The sequence below is a fragment of the Lepidochelys kempii genome, chromosome 9 (genome assembly GCF_965140265.1).
Source record: "Lepidochelys kempii isolate rLepKem1 chromosome 9, rLepKem1.hap2, whole genome shotgun sequence".
Taxonomy (NCBI): domain Eukaryota; kingdom Metazoa; phylum Chordata; order Testudines; family Cheloniidae; genus Lepidochelys; species Lepidochelys kempii.
Window position 1 is genome coordinate 27,615,979 of NC_133264.1, and position 27,277 is coordinate 27,643,255.

The 27,277-nt window shown below is 43.8% G+C and overlaps 1 protein-coding gene across 1 annotated transcript; it reads left to right on the forward strand.

Annotated features, from left to right (window-relative positions):
* Positions 1-832: 832 nt before the first annotated feature.
* SIAH2 (siah E3 ubiquitin protein ligase 2) lies at positions 833-20,447 on the forward strand. Its single transcript, XM_073359691.1, has 2 exons — positions 833-1,799; positions 18,944-20,447. Exons 1-2 carry the CDS (start codon positions 1,392-1,394, stop codon positions 19,499-19,501), a joined length of 966 nt encoding a protein of 321 aa, XP_073215792.1. The 5' UTR covers positions 833-1,391; the 3' UTR covers positions 19,502-20,447.
* The last annotated feature ends 6,830 nt before the right edge of the window (positions 20,448-27,277 follow it).

Genomic DNA, 27,277 nt, shown 5'->3' on the forward strand with positions numbered 1-27,277 from the left:
ACATAGAATCGTAGGGTTAGAAGGGACTACAAGGGTCATCCAGTCTAACCCCCGCCCCTGCCAAGATGCAGGATTTGTTGTGTCTAAAAAAGCCACATGCCACACACCCGGTCGTCATCTCCGAGCGAAGGGAATGCATGGGAAACTTTAGCCTCCGCCCCCACCTACGTGTGCACTCCAGCAGAGCAATAAGACGTGGCTTTTACATCAAGCCTCCAGTTGATGAGCCGCACATGAGTGGATCTGCTGAACTGCAACCACATCTCACATAAAAATGGATCAGGTCTCCCACAACGTGCGCTCCTTATCAGGATCAGTCTCTTTGTAACGCACATAGTACTCGTGTGTCAAATCAGCAACATACATGTTTCAGCGCAAAACATGGGTGCATGACATCATTAAAAAAATCTGTTCTTGGACTAAATGCATCCCACAGCGTGCACGAGATTCCGAAGAGGCGGAGACTCGTCGCAAAGAAGCTCTTGGGCAGCAGGAGCCTTGGCGTACCCTCCTGCAGCCACAGGCCATTTTTTAGAATAACTACCATACCTGTGCGCTGCAAAAACACTAGCTCGGCCTGCTACCGTGAATCGCAATTAGTCACCCTACCCATGAACCTCACCGCGTGGCAGCCCCTCCACCACCCTTTATTGCTGCAAAGTGCTATGGTGATGGATGCATAGTAGATCGCAGCTCCCTTGGTGCAAGCTCGGTGCCTGCTGGCGCTTTCTGTGCCGTTTCCCCCACTGGATTGCGCCAGCCATGTCAGCAGCCACGCAGTCCCATGGAGACAGGCAGAGGCGGCCCTCACCCCACCACCCCCGGGCGGTGGAAGGGGGCTCCTACACGTCAGACATGCCAGTGTGGGCCTGCCTCCCCCAGTGGAGTGTCAGCAAACGCCTTCCTCTTCTGCTCGTGCAACTCCTACCCCATTTCCTCGCCCACCCCCGCGTCTCCTCTCCCTTTCGCCGTCTCGCCGGGCGGATCCCAGAGCGGACTAGGACGAGGAGGGACAGCAGCCTGGGCGGCTGGGGCATGCTCAGTAAGAGCCAGGCACTGGGAGCAGAACCCGCCGGGGAGCAGGCTTCGGCGCTACACCCTCTTCCTGCCTCTCTCGCTTGCGTCAGACCAATGGTGCAGACGCTGGGCTGAGGACCCGCGCGTGGCGCGCTCGGCCCGGGAAGCGCGGCGGTTGGCGGGGCCGCTCTCGGAACGCTGGGACAGCCCTCTGGAACGCTGCTACACTTTGGAACGTCCGCGGCGGCCCATCGGCTGCTGGCGGCGGCCCGCTCCCGACAGCGGCCCCGGAGCCGGTCCGTCGCGCGGGTCCCGCCGGGTTTCGGTGAGTGGCCACCCAGGTGCCCGCAGTTCGATGGTTGGTTCGGACCGCGATGAGCCGCCCGTCCTCCGCCGGACCCAGTGCTAACAAACCCTGCGGCAAGCAGCAGCACGCCCCGTCCCCCGCTGCTGCCCCCACTGCCGCCGCCACCATCTCGGCTGCCGGCCCCGGCTCCTCCGCGCTACCCGCCGCGGCCGCTGTGATCTCAGGCCCCGGAGGAGGCGGCGGCGGCGGCGGGCCGGTCTCGCCTCAGCACCACGAGCTGACCTCGCTGTTCGAGTGCCCCGTCTGCTTCGACTATGTGCTGCCCCCGATCCTGCAGTGCCAGGCCGGGCATCTGGTGTGCAATCAATGCCGGCAGAAACTGAGCTGCTGCCCCACGTGCAGGGGATCCCTGACCCCAAGCATCAGGAACCTGGCCATGGAGAAAGTGGCCTCGGCTGTCCTCTTCCCCTGCAAGGTAAGAGCATCCTCCAAGCCCTTTGCCTGCTCCGGCCGACACGGTCCCGGGGGTGCCTGGATGGAGCTAAACTCCTTGTGCCTCTGATCGCCTCTGGACCGGAATGCTGCTGTCACTTCTGCAGAGCCACAAAGCAAAGGCTCCTCCGAGAGCTGCCAGTAGGGAGCCCTTGCCCCCTGGGTCACTAAGAAGGGGACCTGCCCTCTCAACTCCCGAGATGTCGCAGAATTTTGCAGAGAGGCGAGATCGTGAAAGTTTCGCCTCTCCTTTCCAGATTCCAGTCAACAGAAACATTCTGCACCTCTCCGCCATACCAGAGGGAGGCTCCTGTCCTAGTTATTTATATGGCTTTTAAACAAATCCCTGCCCCCTTTCCCAGCAGAAGCAGAAGAAGCTCCCCACATCAGTAGGAGCCTGAGGAACCCCAGTAGCAGCCTGTCTCACCCCCTTCCAGCAGAAACACAGAGGGTCTTCCACTCCTAGCCCGGTCAATAGACATATGGCCTCTTGCTAGGAGCACAGTTCCTTTACCCAGGAGAACTTTGGGGGGGGACCCCCATGAGCAATAAGAATACATAGAATATATATCCTATTGTTCTTTGTCTTAAAGATACCGACAGCGTGGCTCTTCTGCATACCTGTTTACAATTTAGAGCTGCTGTCTTGCCTTAATCCTGTTTGATAGCCATGCTGGTACACAGTGGCATAATGCGTAACTACACCATTAAGGCTTTTAAAACAATCAACGATTAAAAATTACATAAGCATCTAATTTTTAAAAGTAATATCTCACACACTTAGACTCTTGCAGAGACCTCTTTCACTGTTGCAGAGGGTTTAGACCACTCTACTGTATTATTCTTCATGCAATATACTGCTTCTTTTGTAGGACAAATGGCCATCTCTAATTAAATCACTGGAAAGAAGTAGGGGGTTAAGGTTTATATAAGTAGGCCTGTGATTTAATTTTGTACTAAGAGGGACACAATATATTTTAAAAGTCATGATCACTGAATACATTTTACCTATTTGTTTAGAACACTATTATAATTCCAAGAGATCAGAGAGAAAAAACCTGTCCTCTCATTTTCAGTTTGCTTACTTTATGCCTATAGACAGCACTTTCGTATTTAATCAGTTTCCCCTGGCATAGTTCTCTGTAGTTTGGGTGGGTCTCTCTTACAGTACCAAGGGACAGAAAAATATATTTTAAAAAATAGGTAATGTGATTGATAGACCAAGGGAATCAGAGACAGATGTAGTACCTGAGACTACTGTTCATTCACTTCTGTAATTGATTAGATTTCAAATTGTCAGTGTCCTTTTAAATAAAGTGTTGATCACTCCAAAATAAGCCCCAAAGAATATTTAGAAAAGTTTCATTTGAATTTAAGAGCTTTGGTTTTCTTTGGTGTGTCTGTTCATTGAAAGTAGATTGTGTGAAATATATCTTAAAATATTTCCTTATGGAAATAAGCATACAAGGTGTATTATACAGATTCTTGCTACATCTAGCAGAACTTTGATTTTTACAAACAACCCCAGATCCTGCAGTTAGCCTGCACACAAGCTCAAGAGTTCATATTATCACATCTACTTGAAGAACTGGGGCAATAGGAAATGTTACAAAAGGAATAGACTGTTTTACTCCATTGCGTTAATGTAGAGCCTTGACTGGAGTTGATGCTTATAGTGGATTTTCCTTCTGGTTGAAAAAAGTGACAGCAGGCCATTAATGGCTGCTCATTTTCCACCCCCCTATATGTCCTGTGTTCTACAGCTAAGAGTATTTTTTGTTCACTCTGATTTTCCAAAGTGAGGCTTGTCCTTAAAACTCCAGTTTGTTTTACATATTCCTTTTTAAGTATTTTTTTTCCTCGTGTCCTGCCAATATTTAAGGTTCTGTAGTTTAGTTTGCAGGGTCACATGCAGCCAACAGCAGCGCTCCAGGAGTGATATTTACTTCAGTTCTTAGTGTCTGTCATCACCTGTTTTTTAAAACGTTTTATTCTTACCTGGAATTCTTACTCATTGGGCTCAAGTTCTAATGCATAATGTGTCCAATCAAAAGTATCCCACCCACCCCCGAAAAAAGTGAGAGCTCTTTTAGGCAAGGCCCTGAGACTTGATAGCAAGATACATAAATAAGTATCAGAGGGGTAGCCGTGTTAGTCTGGATCTGTAAAAGCAGCAAAGAGTCCTGTGGCATACCCACTCCCTCGGATGCATGTAGACATGTAGATATTCACCCACGAAAGCTTATGCTCCAATAACGTCTGTTAGTCTATAAGGTGCCGCAGGACTCTTTGCTGCTTTTACATAAATGTTACTGATGTTGTTTTCTTTCACTAGAGGAGTTAAGTCAGTGCTGGGTGGAAAGTCAGTAACTCCTGTTCCACCTATGCACTGGTCTCAGTGTAAAACCTGAGGTGGATTGTATGATCATGATCTGTTAGGGTGTTCTTAAAACCTGGCTGGGAACATTGTGGGGATATCAGCAGAATATTAGCTGTTGCAGCATAAAAGTTGCCTTGTGCTGAGAAGTCTCTTTCAGGCCAGCCTTGTTGCCTGGTGCTGAGAAGTCTTTAAGGACAGGTCAGACTCTTCTTTTGGCCAGTGTCTTGCCAATCAATTCCAAAAAGCTATTAACCGTCTAGAGAAGCTGTGAGGAAGTTAGGATTTTCTGTAATATTTTTATGAAACACCTGTGTACTTTGCATTGCTACCCAGAGGAGGAAAAAGAGTTAAGCCTGCTCTTGGGAGCAGCACACAGGACATGAGGTGTGGGTGTTGTCTTGCTGTCTGGGCTGCAATGAATAGGGTTGTTGAGGAACTGGCTGAAACCTGCTGAAAGCAACCCCTATTAATGCAGAGTCCAAAAGAGACAATGGAAAGCCTCAGGGGCCAGAACATTGACACCTAGGAAACAATGGCCAGGAGGAAGGTGGTTTTCTCCCCACCTCTCAGCAGGCAAGTTGAGAAGAGACCCCAGCTTGAGAACAAAGAACTGATCTGGGACAGAAAGGAGTTAAGGCAGGGGTGGGCAAACTTTTTGGCCCGAGGGCTGCATCTGGGTATCAAAATTGTATGGTGGGCCATGAATGCACACACAATTGGGGACTGGGGTGTGGGAGGGAGTGAGGGTTCCGGCTGGCGATACAGGTTCTGGGGTGGGCCCAGAAATTAGGAGTTCAAAGTGTGGGAGGGGACTCCGGGCTGGAGCAGGGGGTTGGGGTGTGGGAGGGGGTCAAGGGTGCAGGCTCTCGGCTGTGCTTACCTCAAACAGTTCCCAGAAGCAGCAGCATGTCCCCGCTCTGGCTCCTTTTGCTAGCCAATGGGAGCTGCGAGGGAGGCATTTGGGGCAGGGCAGTGTGTGGAACTGTAGGAGCCAGAGGCGGGACATGCCACTGCTTCAGGGAGCTGTGCAGAGCAAGCCCCCCCCCACCCCCCCACCCCACTCCCCAGCAGGAGCTCAAGGGCCAGATTAAAACATCTGAAGGGCCGGATGAGGCCCCCAGGCTGTAGTTTGCCCACCACTGAGTTCAAGAGTTTTCTTCTGGAAGAGGATGGCTGCTGTCATATGGGTGGACAAAGAGAGAGAGAGAGAGCCTGAGATGGAATCCATTAGATTAGAGCTTGGCTTGCTCATGGCACTGGTTTGACCAGAATTGACAGAACTTTTCTCTCTTTGCTAACCCAAGGACGTTCTGGTTCTGTGTGCCAAGTGACTAATAAATTGTTACCTTGTTTAGAAAAGGCTTCCCATATCACAGCAAATGCTCACTGTGACCATTGCGTCCAAAGGGTACAAGCCTCCTGCAGGAGTCTGGCTTGGCTAGATTCCTTACAGGGAGCGACAGAGAGAGACAAATACTCAGTCTTGGAGGCCATGGGCCTGTCTCTGTGGAACTCTGTGACCCCGGGGGATTTGATATGCTTAAGAGTCACTCCCAGGGGACTGGTCATAGGCTACAGGGCAAAGACCAGACCCTCTGAATCGGTGAGTGAAGCAAGAATGCATGAGTATTTGGTTGTGTGACTCTCAGCCAACTGCATTGTTTGGAAATCTAAAGTTGTAATAAACATTACTATTGCTGGATTTCCTTCAAGAATGATTTTAAATTACCACAGGGAGATTGATGCACAAGAGTTCTGATAATCAGCACTTAATTGAACTATAATATAAGTGAGTTTATATTAAATTCCCATTGCTAGCAAGACCAAGAGATATGATAGTTTGCAGTTACGGGAGGATTTCCAGGATTTTTCTCAGATTAATCAAAAACAAACAATGGCAGGTTTGTTTGGCAGTTTGTAGGGGTAGATGCTCTGTTGGTTTTCAATTTAAATAATATTTACTGTGAGCTTTTCCTTCTTTCAAGGCCTGAAGTTGTGAGTCTCCGGCTGCTGCTCCATGCAATGCCCCAGTGTACATTAAGGAGGTGAAGTAATTCTCACAGTGGAACTCCACTGCTGTACCTGTGAAGAATCTGGTAAATGCCCTTTGTAGTACAGTGTATGTACGGCTCTGCTAAGTCTCCAGTTCCTAGTTTTAAAGCTTTGCAAACAGAACACACGCTGTACTAAGAAGAGGGCATTTACCTGACACTCCATAGGCCAGCTACATGCTTCAGCAGTGTGGAGCATCATACATCACTAGCATTAAATGAATTTCACTAATTTTTTTTTTTTAAATTGACTACTTTCGTTCTAGTTTGCAGTAAATTGGATGCAGAATGTCTCTTTTGTTCTTACTATTTGGCACAGTCATCCTGCCTTTATGAAGTTAGAAGTGTTTTGCGAGGTAGCTTCATTCTGTTTTTAAAAGAACTATTTAGCCATGGGAATGGGGCATCTGTTACATCTCTTCAGCCAATTTTCTGTAGTCCTTCAGAGAGAGAGAGAGGGATGAACAAGCTGTCCTGTCACTAATTATAGTTGACATCTTTAGATTTAATTCAGAACTTCACAGTTTTTCAGGTAGGCAGATTAAATATTTAAATCTTACTGCATTTTTAAACTGTTTTCTTTTTAAAACTTAGTGAACTGTTCTGAAGTACATATCTTTCCCAATATAGGTTTTGGAGCTGCAAATGTAATTCAATTATTCTTAAAACTTTAGCTAGATATCCTTTAACCCTTTTTACTTTCATAATGTCTCAAAGCACCTGACAGGACAGCTAAGCCTCACAACAATAATGGCTGAAGCCAATAGTGGTTGTGACACCGAATGGTGTTGCTTCTCTTTGCTGTTGAATGTAACTTCATGACAAGACGTGAGAGAGAATGCTTGATAACAGAAGGAGGCAGAACATAATGACCCAGGTTGAACAGAACACTTGCTAAGATCAGGTTTCAGAGTAGCAGCCGTGTTAGTCTGTATTCACAAAAAGAAAAGGAGGACTTGTGGCACCTTAGAGACTAACCAATTTATTTGAGCATAAGCTTTCATGAGCTACAGCTCACTTCCTCGGATGCATTCACTGACGAAGGGTGCCATGGGATATTTATGGTCATTAATTCTGTATAACCTCTGAAAGCCAGTCCATAGCCATATAGTGCCCCATAACAATCTGCAAGATTCATTACTGACTCAGAGGAAAGAATGACACCTCCTGAATGAATCATCAGTGCCACTTACTTCAACATTTTAAGTTCAGTGACAGTCCTTGGTTGGGACACCTATTTAGCTTGTGAACTAGATCACAGGACAAGGTGGGATGAGTTTAGGTGTTTTATTGAGTTTTTAGGAACATAGGAGTCTGTTTCTCTCTATTCCATTTTCAAATGAGAATTAATCTCATGATTGTAATAACATGGAATGTAGAACTAAAACACAGCTTTTCTTTTTAAATCCAATATAGGAAGAAGTTCAGCGAGTCAGATGCCCCACTGTGATGCATTCTTGGCCTAAAAAGACCGAAACGTTCCATGCATTCTTTTCAGATATGCTTGCTTGCCTAGTTTTCATTTTTTAAAGTGTCCTGTCTTAATCTTCAGTGACAGTTAGTATTTCCTAGTTGCCCTTAACAAAATCAATGCATCACTCCCCAAAGCAACTATTCTGATCACAAATTACAGTTCATTTTGTATTGAAACTGACTAGAGGTCCATCTAGGCTGAAAACCTGCCATTGACAGGTTGGACTTATGCTTTATTGTATTTATTTATTTATTTATTTATTGCTGCTTTATGATGATTAAAGGAGGCCTGAAAGGGGTGTGTGAATGTAGATGTTAAATACTGGAAATGTCAAGACTTGTCTTTGTTGTTGGAGAGCATCTTGGATGACTCAGAAATGGGCACAGAAAGCTTTCTGAGACCTTACCTGAAAGGATGATTTTTTTTCCCCCCAAGTTCAAAAACACTTACTTACATGTCTCCTAGCCTCACTGCTAGTGGTAGGAAATACTTACAAGCGATTACAAACCTTGGTGAAAACAGCTCCCTCTGCTCAGGCTTTCCTTTAATCAAGCTATTTTCTCCATTTTATAGTGATATTTTTAGCAAAGCAAATACATTAAACCAGTTCACTTTACAGGATAAAACAAAAGATTGGCTTGTTGATTCTTTAACCAAGTTCTTTTCTCTCCTGTTCTTTAAATAAAAAGGTGTAACCAATAAAACCTAAAAAGATTTAAACAGTTTGAATAAAAAGCACCTCATCTCTTTCTGAGTCAAGTTTCTCCTCTTTGGTATATCTGTTATTAACCTGTCAGTTCTCCAGTTGGCCAGAAGCTCTCGGCACAGATAAACCCTGACTGACTAATGTAAATAAAACTAAGCGGAATTTTTTTTGCGCCTTCTTTAAACATCGTAAAGAAGCAAGAAAATGTACCCACACACCCTTTCCACCCCACTCCCTTTTGCAGCTCAGTTATCTTGTTTTGGGTAGGGTCATGGGAAACATTAAGTACATGGACCTTAATAGTTTAATTGGAAAAAAACTTTCCTGCAAACTACTACTAATTGTGAGACAGAGACAATATAAAATAAGGAGTGGAAGAAAACAAGTAGAAATAATCTTACTGTCTGTTGGGCACTTATATCGTTCCCCTCGTCTCTAGAATTGTCTCAGACTTTCTCTTTGGTCTATTTCTGGGCAGCGAGTCCCAGCAGATCCACTGTTGATCTTCAGTGCAGATGCAAGGCAATTCAATTCACAGGAAGTTCCAAACTAATAGTTTAAGTGCTGTGTCAGTATACATTTGGGAAGGACGCCAGCTATGGTGAATTGAGTCCACATATTCGTTAAAGTGTTCAATTGTTGCTTGAAACATTTGTGGAGGTGTAGATAGCACAACATTAATTACAAAGCTTAAATTTGCATTTTGGAGCCTTTACTTCTGTTGCAGTTGAGGAAACCATTTTTCCAAAATTCTTTCCAATATTACCTTTGCAATTAACTTATCTTGCTTGGTATGTTCTGACCCTGCAGAGCTACTCTGATACCATTAACACTGACTGAGAAAGGGGGAGGGATGTAGCTTAGATTGGAAGATGGAATAATTGAGGGGGGGGGGCATGGGGACTGGATAGCTCAGAGACTTACTTGGTGATGGGATTTGGAGCTTTTCATCTCTGTCTTATGAGTTCAGATGTAGCCTGAGTGACTGAAAGCTGTTAATGCTGATAGTGTTCAGTTGCCTGTGTGAAACAGGCTGGGACCTGATCTTGCATTTCTTTATGCATCCAAGTCTCCCACAGGAGGCCTATAGAAAACATAGAATTGGGTCATTGCCATATATAGGCACCAGTTAGTACAGGGTCTGAAGAGCATGCCAGAGGTGGATATGAAAGATGGAGTGGCAACTAACTACTCTTCTATCTTCCCTAACTGTTGGAGAATGGGGAGACGGCTGGGGTTTTCCCGGGCTGATGTTTCTGATCTTTGGAGCTCCATCCTTCGCCTCAGGCTCCAGCTGGTAGGAATCTGCTAAATTGGAAATCCTACTTCCTGCTAGCTGTTGGGAAGTAGAAGGAGCTTTCTGCCTCTCATGGATGGAAAAGGGGTGGAAATACTAAGAATCTCTTCTACTTTCTACTCCTCTCCCAACCTCTCTTTTTATGGGGGAGAGGGGGTGTCTTTCTTTACCACGAGTAATTTCTATGCTGCTGCACATACTCCTCCCAAACAGCAACAAAGTGACATTAACCGGGGTATTTTTCACTGGCATTTGTCTTCCATGCTTAGAAAGCATCTATTTATTGGTTTTACAGTGCCCAAAAGTGTACAATAGAGAAAACAGAAAGGTTTATAGGAATGGGGTCATGTGGTTTCTTACTTTTCCCTGTGCCCGTTTGGATGGGTTACAAAGGCTTTTTGAAAATATATATAGCATTGTATAATTATCTATGTGCTTCTTATAGGCATTATGAAAGAGGTGAGTCTTACAGGAGATAAGTGTTAAGTCACTGAAATTTTAAAATACTTACGGAATGCTCTAGGCACGCTTTCAAAACTAGAAATGCACATCATCCTCTGACTCAAAATCCTCGTTAAAGACATGCTGAAATATCATCTTACTACCTTTCCTCTTTTAAATAAATATGGAACTGGTTAGCTGTAGAAAAGCGCTGTTTAGTCAGGGAGGCTTTTTTATATGGATTTAGCTTCTCTTGTGGCCTCAGGTGTCTTTGTAAGGATGCTGTAGATTGGAGAAAATAAACCTTGTGAACGCACAGATGTATGAAGGGCTATTAAATCTAATTAATTATTGCCAAATTTCATCTTCCTAAGCAACTGAACTACTGCAATGTGGCCTAGCGAACTGAGTGGTGCAATGTGCTTTTATAGATGAACTACTTATTCAGAAATTTGCAGTGAAATAATTAGAGTTTTAAATGCTGCTGTTTACTTTGAGCTATAAAACTGCAGAGACTTCATATATTTACACGTTAACCAATATTTGTCTATTCTGCAATATTTTAGCATTACCTTTCATGATAGTACTTCACAAACAGAACCATTCATGCCTGAGTGATCATTGCTGTGGCCACAGAAATGACAGAACCCTGTGCAGAACTGCACTCCTGATAGTGTTAAAACACATGCTACTGCCTGCTTGTGTTTTAGTTTAATAGAATTTGCTTCAGATTTACACAGCCATAAACTTAGTCCCCTTGTATTAGCTTTGAGGACTCCACTGGGGGGAATGTCTTCTATACATTTGTAAAAAGAAAAGGAGTACTTGTGGTCCCTTGGAGACTACTAACAAATTTATTTATTTTATTTATTTATTTATCGGATATGAAGTGAGCTGTAGATCACGAAAGCTGATGCTCAAATAAATTTGTTAGTCTCTAAGGAGCCACAAGTACTCCTTTTCTTTTTGCGGATACAGACTAACACAGCTGCTACTCTGAAACCTATACATTTGTAGCAAACTTGCTAATGGGCAACTACATGGAATGTGCTCAGTTACATTTAATACAAATATATATATTTGAAAATGTTTTAGGATTTCCCCCCATTGCCAAATAAATAGGTTCTTAGTGATGTGAGTAATTTGATATAAGAATACATTTTGCAAATTAGGAAGGAAATAGTCAGATTTCTGTATTTTTCGTTATGCATATATTCCAGGAGTCTCAGGGAAGTAAGTGGCTTGATTTTTTTTTCAGGGGTTTTAAACCCACATTTCCCGACATCACTGGGAACGGTGGTGCTCAGCACTTTATGAAGTTAGACCACAGGTACATTAGATATAGAGATGTCATTTCAAGAAATACGCCAGTTGCACATCTTGCCTTCCAGCCAACTCTACCACCAGATAATCAGATGCTTCTAAGCCCTCTAAAGACAAGTGTACTTATTACAAGAAAACCTGATAAACTCACAGTATTGTGTAATTAACTTTTGACTTGAGAAAAAAATTGAACTTCCTTCTGTGCTTCACGGTTACCTCGCAACTTTATCAGAAGTTTACATAAACAAGGCAAACTAAGTCTGACTGTTAACATACATAGACAGATATGCGACCCTTAATTTTAATTGTCCAGACAGAAATAAACACATCACATAGGGTGGTAGAATGGCAGCTTTCCCAGTCAGGTAAATATTATGCCAGTTGTTTGGCATTTCATATTTATGTGATGCATATTATTTACTCTCTTCCCGGTAATCTAGCACTGATTGTGTCCCATGACTTCAAACCTTAATTTAAGTCTTCCAAAACTAGAAAGGTAAAACAAGCATTCTCTCGCTCTCAAGTGCATGGTTGGCTGGTTCTTGCTCACATGCTCACATGTCTAACTGATAGGCATATGTGGATGAGGTTAGACAGGAATTTCCACCAGGGCAGATTGGCAGTGACTTTAGGGGGCGGGGGGGGGTTTTTGCCTTCCTCTGCAGCGTGTGGGTGTGGTGCACTTGCCAGGATTATCTCAACCATTTTACTGTCATTGTAGGCATCTCAGGCAAAAGTGCATGTCAGTCCCTTCTATTTTCTCACTGTGGTGCATAATACTTTAGCATCCTGTGGGCTGTGATACTTCGGTCTAATTTCAGTTGTTGGGGTAGTGTGTGCATGCGAGATGGAGTTGGTGGCCTGTGATATAGGTGGTTTGGTGGTCCCTTCTGTCCTTATGCTTTATGATTCTGATTTGAATTACTTATTCCATTTGTCCAAGATCTAACAAGAGTCTAACATCAGATTATACTTTCTAATTTTGAGGCATAACAGGTTCTTTTAAGGCTTGCAGGACACAAGGCTGTGAAAGAAGTAGATGATGTTTTGACATTTTTATCAATAGTTCCAATTCTGCTTTCATTCTCTATCTTTTCCTGATGGATGTTTATTTTCCCAGTATTTACCCTTCTGATATTTTATTGTTCTTATGTTTTGTTTTTTAATATGTAGACCTCGCTTCTATAGTGGAGCCCCTCTGCATTGTTTGCACTGTGCTGAATTGAGGTTGATCGTTCTGAGTGAAGTTACTTGGCTTCGTTTTACATAAAATTGTTTGGCCTCAGCCTAGTTTAGCAGTAGCAGAAAATGCAGCTTTGCTAGAGAAGCAGAGGTTTGCGAAGGGTGCTATAGGGCTAGCTACTTCTAACTAAGAAGCCTGCTAACAAATGGAAGGTACTGGAGCATACAAGAGACGGTTGGGATTCAGGGCTGTGACACTCTATGTAACAGGCTTAGAAAAATATCATTGTGGGTTGGGGATCTAAATCTATATTTAACTGAATGCTTCACGTGGCAGGGATGAGGTCAAAAGCTAAAGCAGCACTCTCACATACCATATAATTTTGGGCAAGGCTTATCCACATCACCAGAGCTCACACTTTTCAAATACTGAACATCCATCCGGAAACTCCTATTTAACCCTTTGGGGCACTGTCCTTAAATGACAAGTAAGAGTGTTATGCCACGAGAGCAGCTTTCCAGCAACAAAGTGCAGTGTTTGGGGATTGTTGAAAGTTGGTTTTTAAAAAATTTGGTAAGTGATAGGCTATGTTTTTTAAAAGAAATGTAAAGTACTTAGAGTGATGGTTCTTCTAACTGTCCCTTCACTTGGACTTTCTCTAAAACATTGCCTTTTCTGTGCCACGAGCATCAATATACTTGAACTTTAGTTCTCTCTCTGTTTTGTTTTAACTTCTAAACAAGTGTGTCACTATCATAAAGACTTATTTGCACCATGAGCAGCAATAGGGCTAAAATCTCTTCCTGGGAAGAATGCTTAGGCTTAAGACTGACTTGTTTCACGTCTGCCTGCACCTATCATTGTGTGTCTGGGACAATCTTCTGTTGCATACATGCGTGTGCAAACAGCAGTGCTGCAATCCTGACAAATTGCAGCATTTGGCCTCAATTGTGGCGCACCCCCCCTTTTGACACTCGGACCACTTCTTTCTACTGTCACTGTGGTGGTGCAGAACTCATGGCTTGTCTGCTCACTGGCATACCTAAACAAATCTCTTAGCAGAGGATTAATTAGTGGGGGGGAGGGGTGGATACAGTAAATGCATTAACTCTTTAGTGACATCTGAAACAGAAGTCTGTACTCTCGTGTTCTTCCACTATACACGTTAGCAGCATGATATGTATAATAACTGAGATGATATTGAATCTAAGCCCTTGTTTCTCAGGCATTTAACCCTCGGAACTGAAATTCCTTGTGCTTGTTCTGACTCAGAAATAGCTGTTTCTTTTTTAAACATTTGGAAAAATTGCATTTAACCTTGATTTTTTAAAAAATTGGTCAGATAATTATTAAGAAACAACCCTTTTTTTACTTGTTCATATCACCAGAAACTCTCTCCAGACTTGTTCGTATTTTCGTATTTGGTATTTAATTCAGCTTCTAGATCACTGAGTTTTTGCCATTCTTACACCTAAAGCTGGTAGCTTAGTCCTCTGTCCCATTCCTTGGGAAAGGGGCCTTTTTTTTTATTATTACTATTTATTATTATTTTTGCTTCATTTTGGTATCACCTCTTAACTCCAAGGATTGGGGAACATTTTGGATAAAGGGTATTGTGTTTAAAGATTCAACTCACCTGTCCTCTGTTCACATGTAAGATGTTCTAATAAACATCTAAGGTCCTCCATCAGATCTTGACATTCCTGATATTGCTAACTTAAATAAAAACATCCTTTGGGGCCTCCTTTGTATAAAGTATAAACAAAGGGTGCAAATCCAATTTAAAAAACAAAACAAACTTTTGGGGGTCAGCATTAACCTTGTCCACTGTGAATCTTCCCTGATCAGCTGTTTCTATTCTTTATGTGAAGTTCCTCTTTGAATGTATGATTTCTAGAGTTCTGACTGCACAGCTAAGTATATTTTTCTCTTCCTTCTGAAGGAAGTGTAACCATTTCCCCCTCCACTCATAGAATCATAGAATATCAGGGTTGGAAGGGACCTCAGGAGGTCATCTAGTCCAACCCCCTGCTCAAAGCAGGACTGATCCTCATGTTATACCAATAAGTTAAAAACCAGCAGGATCTTATTAAAGGGAAAAAGGCAAAATACCACATTTATTGTCAGGTTTCAGAGTAACAGCCGTGTTAGTCTGTATTTGCAAAAAGAAAAGGAGTACTTGTGGCACCTTAGAGACTAACCAATTTATTTGAGCATAAGCTTTTGTGAGCTACAGCTCACTTCATCGGATGCATCCGATGTAGCTCACGCAAGCTTATGCTCAAATAAATTGGTTAGTCTCTAAGGTGCCACAAGTACTCCTTTTCTTTTCACATTTATTGTGAATACAGAAAGAATCATAGTAAGCAGTTAGTTATAGCTATAACATTCCATTCAATCTCATATTTATTCACACATTCATACACACACACACACACACGTTCTGCAAGGTTGTTATCATAGTTACCAGCCTTAGAGTTGCTCATGCCAAGCCACTGGCCAGCTGGCCTGGACATGAGGAGGGAGCAGGGCCTTGTCTGATGCTCCTGGAAGTTGGTTTGCAGAATCAGACCCCAAAGTTCTCCCTTTCTAGAGTCCATTTTTATAGGAATTTCTTCCTATGCCAGTCTATGGGAATTGCTTCATCATGCTGTTGCTGAATCAATCAGCAGATGGCACATTCCTGACGGCTCCGTGCTGCCAAATGTTATCTTGTTCTTTGGTTCTCCCATTCTTGAGGCTGTTGGGTGGATTCCAGTCTGCCCTCCAGGGGGTCCTCTGGTTATTTCCACTTGACGCCTTCTTCAGCCGATGGACACTGGATTCTTAGGCTGGCACCTCCCTGATCATTCAGTTATTATCCACACCAAGCATCCATCCACATACATCCTCTATCTCTATTTTAATCACAATTGTTAATACAACAAAAGGCGGGGAGTCTCTGGATGCTGTTTCTGTTGTTACAGAGTATTGCTTTGAGTCTCTCTCTGTGTGAATTGCTTTGAGAACAGACTCTGTCTAGACTTTGTCTAGAATGTACTAATGCAATTAGCAGCTTGCAGGTTTCACACATAGAGGGAGAGAAACAGTACCAAAAGCCAAGAGACCTCTTAATTAGTAATACCCTGGAATTTAAACTATGGGGAATCAAATTCATTTGTGATTTTAATACAGAACTTCTTTAATATGATCCAACACCCAATTAAATCATCCCAGCCAGGCCTTTGTCAAGCCTGACCTTAAAAATTTCTAAGGAAGGAGATTCCACCATCTCCCTAGGTAACGCATTCCAGTGTTTCACCACCCTCCTCGTGAAAAACTTTTTCACAATATCCAACCTAAATCTCCCCCACTGCAACTTGAGACCATTACTCCTTGTTCTGTCATCTGCAACCACTGAGAACAGTCTAGATCCATCCTCTTTGGAACCCCCTTTCAGGTAGTTGAAAGCAGCTGTCAAATTCCCCCTCATTCTTCTCTTCTGTAGACTAAACATCCCCAGTTCCCTCAGCCTCTCCTCATAAGTCATGTGTTCTAGTCCCCTAATCATTTTTGTTGCCCTCCGCTGGACTCTCTCCAATTTTTCCACATCCTTCTTGTAGTGTGGGGCCCAAAACTGGACACAGTACTCCAGATGAGGCCTCACCAATGTTGAATAGAGGGGAACGATCACGTCCCTCGATCTGCTGGCAATGCCCCTACTTATACATCCCAAAATGCCATTGGCCTTCTTGGCAACAAGGGCACACTGTTGACTCATATCCAGCTTCTTGTCCACTGTAATCCCTAGGTCCTTTTCTGCAGGACTCTGCCCTTGTCCTTGTTGAACCTCATCAGATTTCTTTTGGCCCAATCCTCCAATATTTCTAGGGCCCTCTGTATCCTATCCCTACCTCCAGCGTATCTACCTCTCCTCCCAGTTTAGTGTCATCTGCAAACTTGCTGATGGTGCAATTCACACCATCCTCCAGATCATTTATGAAGATATTGAACAAAACCAGCCCAAGGACCGACCCTTGGGGCACTCCACTTGATACCGGCTGCCAACTAGACATGGAGCCATTGATCACTACCCGTTGAGCCCAACAATCTAGCCAGCTTTCTATCCACCTTATCGTCCATTCATCCAGCCCATACTTCTTTAACTTACTGGCAAGAATACTGTGGGAGACCGTGTCAAAAGCTTTGCTAAAGTCAAGGAACAACATGTCCACTGCTTTCTCCAAGTCAAGGAACAACATGTCCACTGCTTTCCCTTCATCCACAGAACCTGTTATCTCGTCATAGAAGGCAATTAGATTGGTCAGGCATAACTTGCCCTTGGTGAATCCATGCTGACTGTTCCTGATCACTTTCCTCTCCTCCAAGTGCTTCAGAATTGATTCCTTGAGGACCTGCTCCATGATTTTTCCAGGGACTGAGGTGAGGCTGACTGGCCTGTAGTTCCCAGGATCATCCTCCTTCCCTTTTTTAAAGATGGGTACGACGTTAGCCTTTTTCCAGTCGTCCGGGTCTTCCCCCGATCACCATGAGTTTTCAAAGATAATGGCCAATGGCTCAGCAATCACATCCGCCACCTCCTTTAGCACTCTTGGATGCAACGCATCCGGCCCCATGGACTTGTGCACGTCCAGCTTTTCTAAATAGTCCCGAACCACTTCTTTCTCCACAGAGGGCTGATCACCTTCTCCCCATGCTGTGCTGTCCAGTGCAGTAGTCTGGGAGCTGACCTTGTTCGTGAAGAGAGAGGCAAAAAAGCATTGAGTACATTAGCTTTTTCCACATCCTCTGTCACTAGGTTGCCTCCCTCATTCAGTAAGGGACCCACACTTTCCTTGACTTTCTTCTTGTTGCTGACATACCTGAAGAAACCCTTCTTGTTACTCTTAACATCTCTTGCTAGCTGCAACTCCAGGTGTGATTTGGCCTTCCTGATATCACTCCTGCATGCCCGAGCAATATTTTTTTACTCATCCCTGGTCATTTGTCTAATCTGCCACTTCTTGTAAGCTTCTTTTTTGTATTTAAGATCAGCAAGGATTTCACTATTAAGCCGAGCTGGTCGCCTGCCATATTTACTATTCTTTCTACACATTGGAATGGTTTGTCCCTGTAACCTCAATAAGGATTCTTTAAAATACAGCCAGCTCTCCTGGACTCGTTTCCCCCTCATGTTATACATACACAAAAACCACCACACCAGCACATCAGTGGAAACACTAGATGATACAAAGTCAGGAAACTCCATGATGCACTTTTCATGAGGCCCTTACACAAGGGCCAAGTACTGGTTGCTATGAGAATGGTCACTTGACATTTCCTAACTGTGTTGCATAGAAACTTAATATATAACATTGTGTATTCCAGGAAAGTGACTCAGCTAGTGGTTGTTTTTGGACTTGTCCCTAACTAGAGACTGGGAATAAAATGACTCTAAATAAATCAGTGCATGAAAAAGATAAGGGATGAGGTTGAGAAAAGAAGTTTGCCTCCCCTGTTATGCTCCGGTCTGAGACACTGTTATTCTTTAGCCAGGTGGAGAGTGAAAACTCTTGCTTAATCCTTTGTCTTTTGAATTGTGGATGTAGGTATTGTGGAGGGCTTATTGCTGTCAGTGTAGAAAGTGCTCTGGCTTGTCTCACAGCTGTGACAATGGTGATAATCAGGTGCTGGGATGAAGGGGAAAAGCTTTCCCATTAAGGGACTGTTGCTGTGTAAGGATGCAGAAGTATGTGCTTTGTTTAAGGAATGTTGAATTTGCTATAAGAATGTAAAGGTGCACTTTCTGATTTAAAACAAATAAATACATGTCTTTACCTGTGTGACTCAGGGACTATTAAAACAGAGCTTTAAACAAAAATCTCACTTATTTAGGCTTTCACCTTACTTGTATGGTGAAAATAGTCAGTTTCACTCCCTTTGATTCTCATGCAGTGGCAGAGTGAGACTGCAAACATTTAAATTAAAATAAAATCTTTCATTGAATGGGACATAAATTCTAGTAATGCTGCACTTTCTAAGTGTGTGTTCTAATAAAATATTCGTGTTTATCTAACGGCTTGCAATTCCCATTTAAAAGCATATGAAGCAGGAATCCATTTGGGGGTAAAATAAATCTCAGCTCTGAATCCAGAGCACTTAAAAATATAATGTAAAATTTAGAATGAAATGAGGGCTCTTACTGATGCTGCATTTTGCAGTTCACAGCTGGGAGCTTTAGAACATTAAATCTGCGTGTATATCTTGATGGCCTGTGTTTTGTCTCCTTCCAGTATGCCACTACAGGCTGTTCCCTGACACTCCACCATACAGAAAAGCCGGAGCATGAAGATATCTGTGAATACCGTCCCTACTCCTGTCCATGTCCTGGTGCCTCCTGTAAATGGCAGGGCTCTTTGGAAGCTGTGATGTCCCACCTCATGCACGCCCACAAAAGCATTACCACCCTTCAGGGAGAAGACATAGTCTTTCTCGCCACGGACATTAACCTGCCAGGTGCCGTCGACTGGGTCATGATGCAGTCTTGCTTTGGCCACCATTTCATGCTGGTGTTGGAGAAACAGGAGAAGTATGAGGGTCACCAGCAGTTTTTTGCTATTGTGTTGCTCATTGGCACTCGCAAACAAGCAGAAAACTTTGCTTATCGACTGGAGCTGAATGGTAACCGGCGCAGGCTGACCTGGGAGGCAACGCCCCGCTCCATTCACGATGGGGTGGCTGCTGCCATCATGAACAGCGACTGTCTAGTTTTCGATACAGCTATAGCACATCTTTTTGCAGACAATGGAAACCTTGGCATCAATGTGACTATTTCTACGTGTTGTCCGTGATTATATCTGTGTCATTAGTGAAACCTGGGGTTGTCTGGGCATAGTGCTTTACATTCTTAAGGGTTTTTTAAAATGATCTTCAACTATGTCTTCATATATATCTCTTAGGATTCCTAATTTAGCCAACATTTTGTAACAACTTTCTCTTTGGGTTTTAAGTCATGGCTAACCGGACAAAATGAGTGCGTGTCCTGTCAATCATCTGAACCGGAAAAGGGTTTTTTTTAGAATTCTTGAATGCTTTTTGAAGATTTTTTACCGCTTTTTAAAAACAACAGAGCTTCCATTAGACATATGTCTTTAATAGACTTGAGGGTCTGTTTTTCTCTTTGATGTGCACCCAAAGCTCCCCTTAAGAGGAGTTATCCAAGGAGAAAACAGACACCTCTTGACTTACTCCCCCTGCTGGGCTTTTAAAAAGAGAATAAACAAATAGCTTCAAGTGTGGTACCCATGAGAGGTTACTGTGACTCAGAGAGGAACAAAAGGTACTTTGGTGTAGGTTCCCTTGCTGCTCTGATTCCCTTTTCTTTATTTTAAAAAAAGAAAAGAAAAAGAAAAAAAAAACAGTTGTGTTGGATCACTTGCTGTGTCTTTAAAAATGAACCAGGCCTGATCCTGCAAAGTGTTGAGCATCTTCTGCTCCCATTCACTTCGTTTAAAGTTGAGTATGCCTGGAACATTTTACAAGGGCCCTGGAACAGGTGCTAGTAAAGTAAGAGGCGCATATCTAATAGTTCTCAAACAGCTAGCAGTTGACCATATAGAGGTGCATTCAGGTTGTTTACATGTGGCTTCCCCTGGAGACATACTTGATTATTGATATTGTCAGAGACTGATTAGAATAATATAGTAAAAGCTTTATGGCCAGTGTCATGTCATTTGCTATTTAAGTTTTTGTTGCCATATTTACTTTAGTTTTTTAATAAATATTTTGCAAAAACAACATTGTGTGGCGTGTTTAATTGATAGAGGTGCCCACATATTAAAGTTTAATTGTGTGAAATTATGGTGGCAGCTGTTGTTTTCAAAGTTGTTTTACTCTCTGTACATGTAAATTTTCTCTTGTGCTACTGTGAATTGAGACCACATTCTCACTCTTAAGTGTCATTTACATCAACTTTTAATCTGAATCAAATCAGAGGAAAGGATACCACATTATGGCCTGATTCTGTAAGCTCTCCACATGCAGAACTTCCATAGACATCAGTGAGAGTTCCACATGTAGAAGGTTTGCAGGATTGGGACGACAGTTTTATTATCCAGTTAGGCTATATAGAGAAAAAAACAGAAAATAAGCAGATTTAGGTCTTTACACATGCTGCTTCTTCCTCCAGAAAGGGTCTGAGATCTAGCACATCACCTTCTTAGAGAATAGTAGAAATCTGACTTCCCTTTAATAGTGTAGCAGTGTCTGTGACCATATGGGACAATATACTATGTGCTCCAAAATGGAAGAAGAATCTGATATTCCAGGCAAAATGTTTCCTTCCTTTCTGTGATCTAGTTCATATGAGGAGGGGGGCTTCTGTACAACTTCTTGAGAATGCAAGCTAGTACTCCCAAATAATCCACCAGAACCAATAGTAGGATATGTATTAGTTTGTTTTGTGGAAATGAGGGTTTGTGAGATCATGGAAAGAACTCCCTGGAACTATTATTAATGACACAGTATAGTTCAGGGTCCTATTGGTGGATCTCACACTAGCGTAACTCCAATGACTTCAACTCATGACTCCAATAACTCCATAACTCCAGTGACTTCATTGAACTGATTTACACTGCTGTCGCAAGATCAGACTTAGGCTCTGGGTCTTCAGAAGGTAATGCCTAGGCTCTGCGTAGGACCAGTTAACCAAGAATTCTCAAAAGCAATTCACATTCCAATAGCCTAGCAATGCTTACAATGAAAAATGGCACGTTTTCCAAATTTTGCTGCAGAAGGCCCTTAGTTTAAGCATGACAGAATCACAACAATAATTTAAACAGAACTAAAATGTAAAGTGAAAACAAAGTCCTGGTTTGTAACAGTATTCATGAATCCAGATTAAATTTCCCTAACACTCTTTGTAAATCACACTGCACAATTCATGGTAGATGATTTAACACCTTTGTTGGAGAAATGAAGGTTCACTGGAAGTAAGTGTATTTTATGAAGACTTGGTATACCAATTTACTCACATAGTTAAGACCTGAGACATCATTTAGTTCTTGTTAAATTAGTTGTGGGGGAGGTCCTTTCACTCTGGATTTTACGGTGCCTGGTTTTGGTGTTTTGCTGTATCTATTGCTTCGAATACAGAATACGTAACCCCTGCTGCCAAGAAGTTAGAAGTGTAATCCATTTAGACAATAAACTCAGATAGCTGATACTTGATCCAAAAACCAGATTAACTTCTTAAGGAAGCAAACCTGAAACATATTCTTGGAGACCGTTTTACTGGTGTGACTCTCTGATGGCTATAGCTCAGGGTTACAAAAAGAACACGCTAGCCATGCAGTAGTGCGTCAAGAAAAAAGAAAGTAGCATAGGTGCAAGGTCATGTCCTGTTCTGGAGTATATTAGATAACCCCACGGAAGCCAAGTGAACTTTTTATTAAAGAAGTGACCAGTAAGAAGAGAAGCTATGTAGTATGGAATTGGAAACAAGTCCTAGAACCACGTCTTCGGACGTCTCTGATCATACTTCTTGTCTGTCCAGCATTTTGACAACTGACAGAGAAATACTTTACAGACCAACAAAACTGATCATACTTGCTGCTCCGCTATGGCATATTCTTAAAGAGTTAGTTAATTCCAGCCGCAGAAGATAATACTGGTAACAGAGTATTTATCTGCTTATGAAGCTTTTTTTTTTTTTTTTAGTTTAACCCTTATCCTGCTGGCAACTCCCCCTGAAATGGAATTATTTCCATTTTAAAGACAAATGAGTTGAAAAGACTTGTAGGGATTGGCTTCACACTACAAACGTGTAGAGGCTAAAGCAGTAAACAGGGAGCCAGAATTCTATGGTCCATTCTTGGCTGTGCCATGGTCATGCTGTGTGCAGGTAGGCAAGTCATTTAGTCTCCCTGTGCCTCAGTTTCCCCATCTTTAAATAGGAATAATGCTTGCGTCTTTTTGTTATGGGGCTTAAGTAGTGTTTGTAAAGCAACTGATAATCATATGAAAGGTGCTGCCTAAAAACAAATAATGGCTAACTTTTATAAATTGATATTTAAACCAGAGGTGGCCAACCTGAGCCTGAGAAGGAGCAGCGCCTCCCACCCACCAGCAGCCCCACCAGTCAGCACCTCCCCCGCTCTCCCCGCACGTCCCAATCAGCTATTTTGTGGCATGTGGGAGACTCTGGGGGTGGGGGAGAAGGAGAAGGCAGGTTCAGAGGAGGGGGTAGAAAGGGGTGGAGTGGGGGCAGGGTTTGTGGTAGAGCCAGGGGTTGAGCAGTGAGCACCCCCCGGCACATTGGAAACTTGGCAGCTGTAGCTTCAGCCCGGAGTCGGTGCCTATACAAGGAGCCGCATATTAGCTTCTGAAGAGCCGCATGTGGCTCCGGAGCCACAGGTTGGCCACCCCTGATTTAAGCAGTCTTAAATTTCTAAGAAACTTACATTTCAAAACCATATAATTTTAAAAGTAGTTTTCATTCACTTACTTGCCAGGTTCTGAATTCAGGTTCTTTGGTATCTCCTGTCAGAGCTGATCCTATCGCAGTCACCTAAAACAATAGATAAAGAGATGTTAGACTTCTGTAATCAGTCAAATCCACACTGTCATGAATTCATCTCTTAGAGCAGGGGTGGGCAAACTTTTTGGCCTGAGGGCCACATTGGGGTGCGAAACTGTATGGAGGGCCAGGTGGGGAAGGCTGTGGTTCCCCAAATAGCCTGGCCCCCGCCCCCTATCTGACCCCTCCAACTTCCTGCCCCTTAACTGCCCCCCTCAGAACCCCAAACCCATCCAACCCCCCCTGCTCCTTGTCCCCTGACCACCCCCTCCCAGGATCCCCTGCCCCCTGGGATCCCGCCCCCTATCTAACCCCCTGCTCCCTGTCCCCTGACTGCCCCCGCGAACCTCTGCCCTATCCAACTGCCCCCTGTTCCCCATCCCCTGACCAACCCCCCCCCACTGAACCTCCACTCCATCCAACCGCCTTCTGTCCACTGACTGCCCCCTGGGACTCCCTGCCCCATATCCAACCCCCCAGCCCCCTTACCATGCTGCTCAGAGCAGCATATCTGGCTGCTGAGCTGCCCAGCCAGAGCCAGACATGCTGCCACTCTGCCCTGCATGAGCATGCAGCCCCGCCGCCCAGAGAGCTGCCCTCACAGCGGCTTGGCTGCTGGGGAACAGCGGGGGAGGAGCTCAGAGGCCGGGCAGGACGGTCCCGCGGGCCGTAGTTTGCCCACCTCTGTCTTAGAGGGTGAATAACAGTTAAATTCATGTAAAACTTTTCATATGGTGTTTTTATTTGTAACAAGTCAACATATATAATGTGTCTAATATTTAGCATGTATATGGGCTTGTCTTCCCTTCATTGTTAGCTTGAGCTATAAATCAAGTTTTGTAGCAACCCATTTCCCATCCACACACACATTCTAGTTCAAGAGATTTAAGATCCAGCTAGCTGGCCTGTGGAAGAGGGGAGATTGAATCTCAAGTGCTGCTGACACTAGATAGTAATGCAATGGGGATGGAACAGCTGCTAACCCAGTCACTCTGTGTAGGCCAAGTGTTGTTTTGCAGTACAATCACTCACTCCAGTGAGGCTGGTTCAAGTGGAGTAAGTCGAGGTAATTGACGACTGTTGCAGTGAACCCCATCATACTGTACAAACCTCTAATCCTCAGCTCTTCTCTGTGTTGTATTCTGTTAGTGAAGAGCTCATGAATAGTTTTTTTTAAAGCATTGCAGCTGGTCTTCTAAGTGTATTTTCAGCTTGGTTGGTGGCCATTTTTACCATATCCAGGAGACTCTGATTATTTTGTGAGGAAATGCATGTTACATTTATACTGAAGCTGATCATGGAATTTGGCATCATTAGCAGACTGCATATTAATAATACAGTAGTGAATTTAGGACATTGCAGTGATTCAATAATTATTATCAAATTGATCAAAATTATGACCCCAAAGCCATGAAGGCATCCCTAATGAGGCTCAATAAAATTAATTGCTGGTAATTGTTACTACTTCACTACTGTAACCATTGCTTCCAAGGAAGGAGCTCTAAATGAGCAGTGGTTTTCTAGGCTGTGACTCTCTAGGGGAAAATCTCTTGCAGGTTTGATTCTATTTTACCTTTAAGGTTGTCTTAATGCCAATAAGTTACCAAAGTAAACTCTGCATCAGTGACTTTATTTATGGAACTTTGGGCTCCCTAATGGGGTAAGTGTTACTTTTGCATGTACACATCAGAAATGTACCTCCCCTCTGCTAGCACAAACTCCTCTTGTAATCCATAATTCCCTCCCATAAATGTGTGCCATTTCCAGATTGCTAGCACAGCTGCCATGCTCCCACCGATTTTCCTCATGTTCCTCCATACTACCTCATCCTTCCCTCCCAATCAGGTCTCCCCTACCCTATATCACAGTTCATCTTGAATCAATAAAATAGTCTTAATCCCAATTATAATTACCAGTGTATACCCCAGAACCTGTAATTTCTACGTCTACCAAATTTACAACATACATAGATATCCATTCACATAAGTTTTCCTAAACATTACAGGAAAACCACTGGCAACTGCTGTTTGCAATCTGACACTACACGTCGCTGTACAGAACACAGTAACGTCTAACCAATACATATGGTCAGAGTTAAGACTGCTGGTCTGTTTATGATGAGGGTGGGCTGTGGTTGCAAGGGAGGTGTGGTGGAGGTTTAGAAAGAGAACAAATGAATGGAGTGCAGATGGAGTTTTAAATGATGTAACTGCTTGGCCATCATACCTAATGTAAAAAGCAAAGAACTAACAACCTTAATTCTAAATAAGCACAATTTTGTGTATGGGTATTGGTTTAAACTTATACCACTTAGCACTGTCCAATTGAAGCAATATTTAGGGTATGTCTACACTATGAAATTAGGTCGATTTTACAGAAGTAAATTTTTAGAAACTGGTTTTATACAGTCAATTGCGTATGACCACACTAAGCGCATTAAGTCGGCAAAGTGAGTCCTCATTACCGTGGCTAACATCGACTTACGGAGCGGTGCACTGTGGGTAGCTATCCCACAGTTCCCGCAGTCGCCGCTGTCCGTTGGAATTCTGGGTTAAGCTTCCAATGCCTGATGGGGCAAAAACATTGTCGCGGGTGGTTTTGGGTACATGTCGTCAGGTGCCCCTCCCTCCCTCCCTCTCTCCGTGAAAGCAATGGCAGACAATCGTTTCATGCCTTTTTTCCTGGGTTACCCATGCAGGCACCATACCATGGCAAGCATGGAGCCCACTCAGCTCACTGTCACCCTACGTCTCCTGGGTGCTGCTGGCAGACGTGGTACTGCATTGCTACACAGCAGCAGCTCCTTGCCTTCACGGCAGATGGTGTAGTAGGACTGATAGCCATCGTATATCTCCTGGGTGCTCCTGGCAGACCTCAGTGAGGTTGATCAGGGACGCCTGGTCAGACATGGCTATTCTCCTCTTAGAGCACCAAATGGGAGCCGGAAACTCCAGGTCATTCTCTTCTTTAAGTTTCATCTCATGGAAATTCAGTCCTGCCTGGAATATCATGTGAGCTGGAGGCTTCTGCCTCAGGCTGCTCTCCCAGCTGGCAGCACCGCGCAGTTGCACCTACCCCTTGCTCCCATGGCTCATGAAGCCTGGACAGTAGTAAAGAGCAGTTCAACTATAGGCTGAGCAAGTGCAGAATGGTGGTAGAATGTGTCTTTGGACATTTAAAAGCTCACTGGTGCTGTTTGCTGACTAGGTCAGACCTCAGCACAACCAACATTCTCATTGTTATTGCTGCTTGATGTGTGCGCCATAATATCTGTGAGAGTAAGGGGGAGACGTTTATGGCGGGGTGGGATGTTGAGGCAAATCACCTGGCGTCCGATTTTGAGCAGCCAGACACCAGCAGCCAGGGCTATTAGAAGAGCACAAACCAACCCCCTTTGTTGATTTTAATTCCCTGTAAGCCAACCACCCTCCCCCCTTCGAAATAAAGCAACTATTGTTTTGAAACAATGCATTCTTTCTTTATTAATTTTTTAAAAATGAGATAACAGACAAGGTAGCCCAGGTGGAGTGGGGGAAGTGGGAAAGAAAAGGCCACATTTCTTACTGTAGCCACACTAAAAATCAAACTGTTTGAATGGCAGCCTTCTGTTGCTTGGGCCATACTCTGGAGTGGAGTGGCTGGGTGCCCGGAGCCTCCTCCCACCCCCCACGTTCTTGGACATCTGGGTGAGGAGGCTATGGAACATGGGTAGGAGGATAGGCAGTGGATGCAGCCGGGGGTCTGTGCTCTTGTTGGCTTTCCTGCAGCTCCAACAGATGCTTCATCATGTCCGTTTGCTCCCCCATTAGCCTCAGCATCGCATCCTGCCTCCGCTCTTTGTGCTCACTTAAATTCTTTCCTGGCCTCTGCCACTGAATGCCTCCATGCATTAAGCTGTGCCCTATCAGTGCTGGAGGACTGCATGAGCTCAGAAAACATGTAATTGCGAGTGCATTTTTTTCACCTTCTAATCTGCAATAACCTCAGGGACAGAGATGATAGGGGGAGCGTAGAAACATTCTATGCTCTAAGATTCTGGGGGGACTGCATG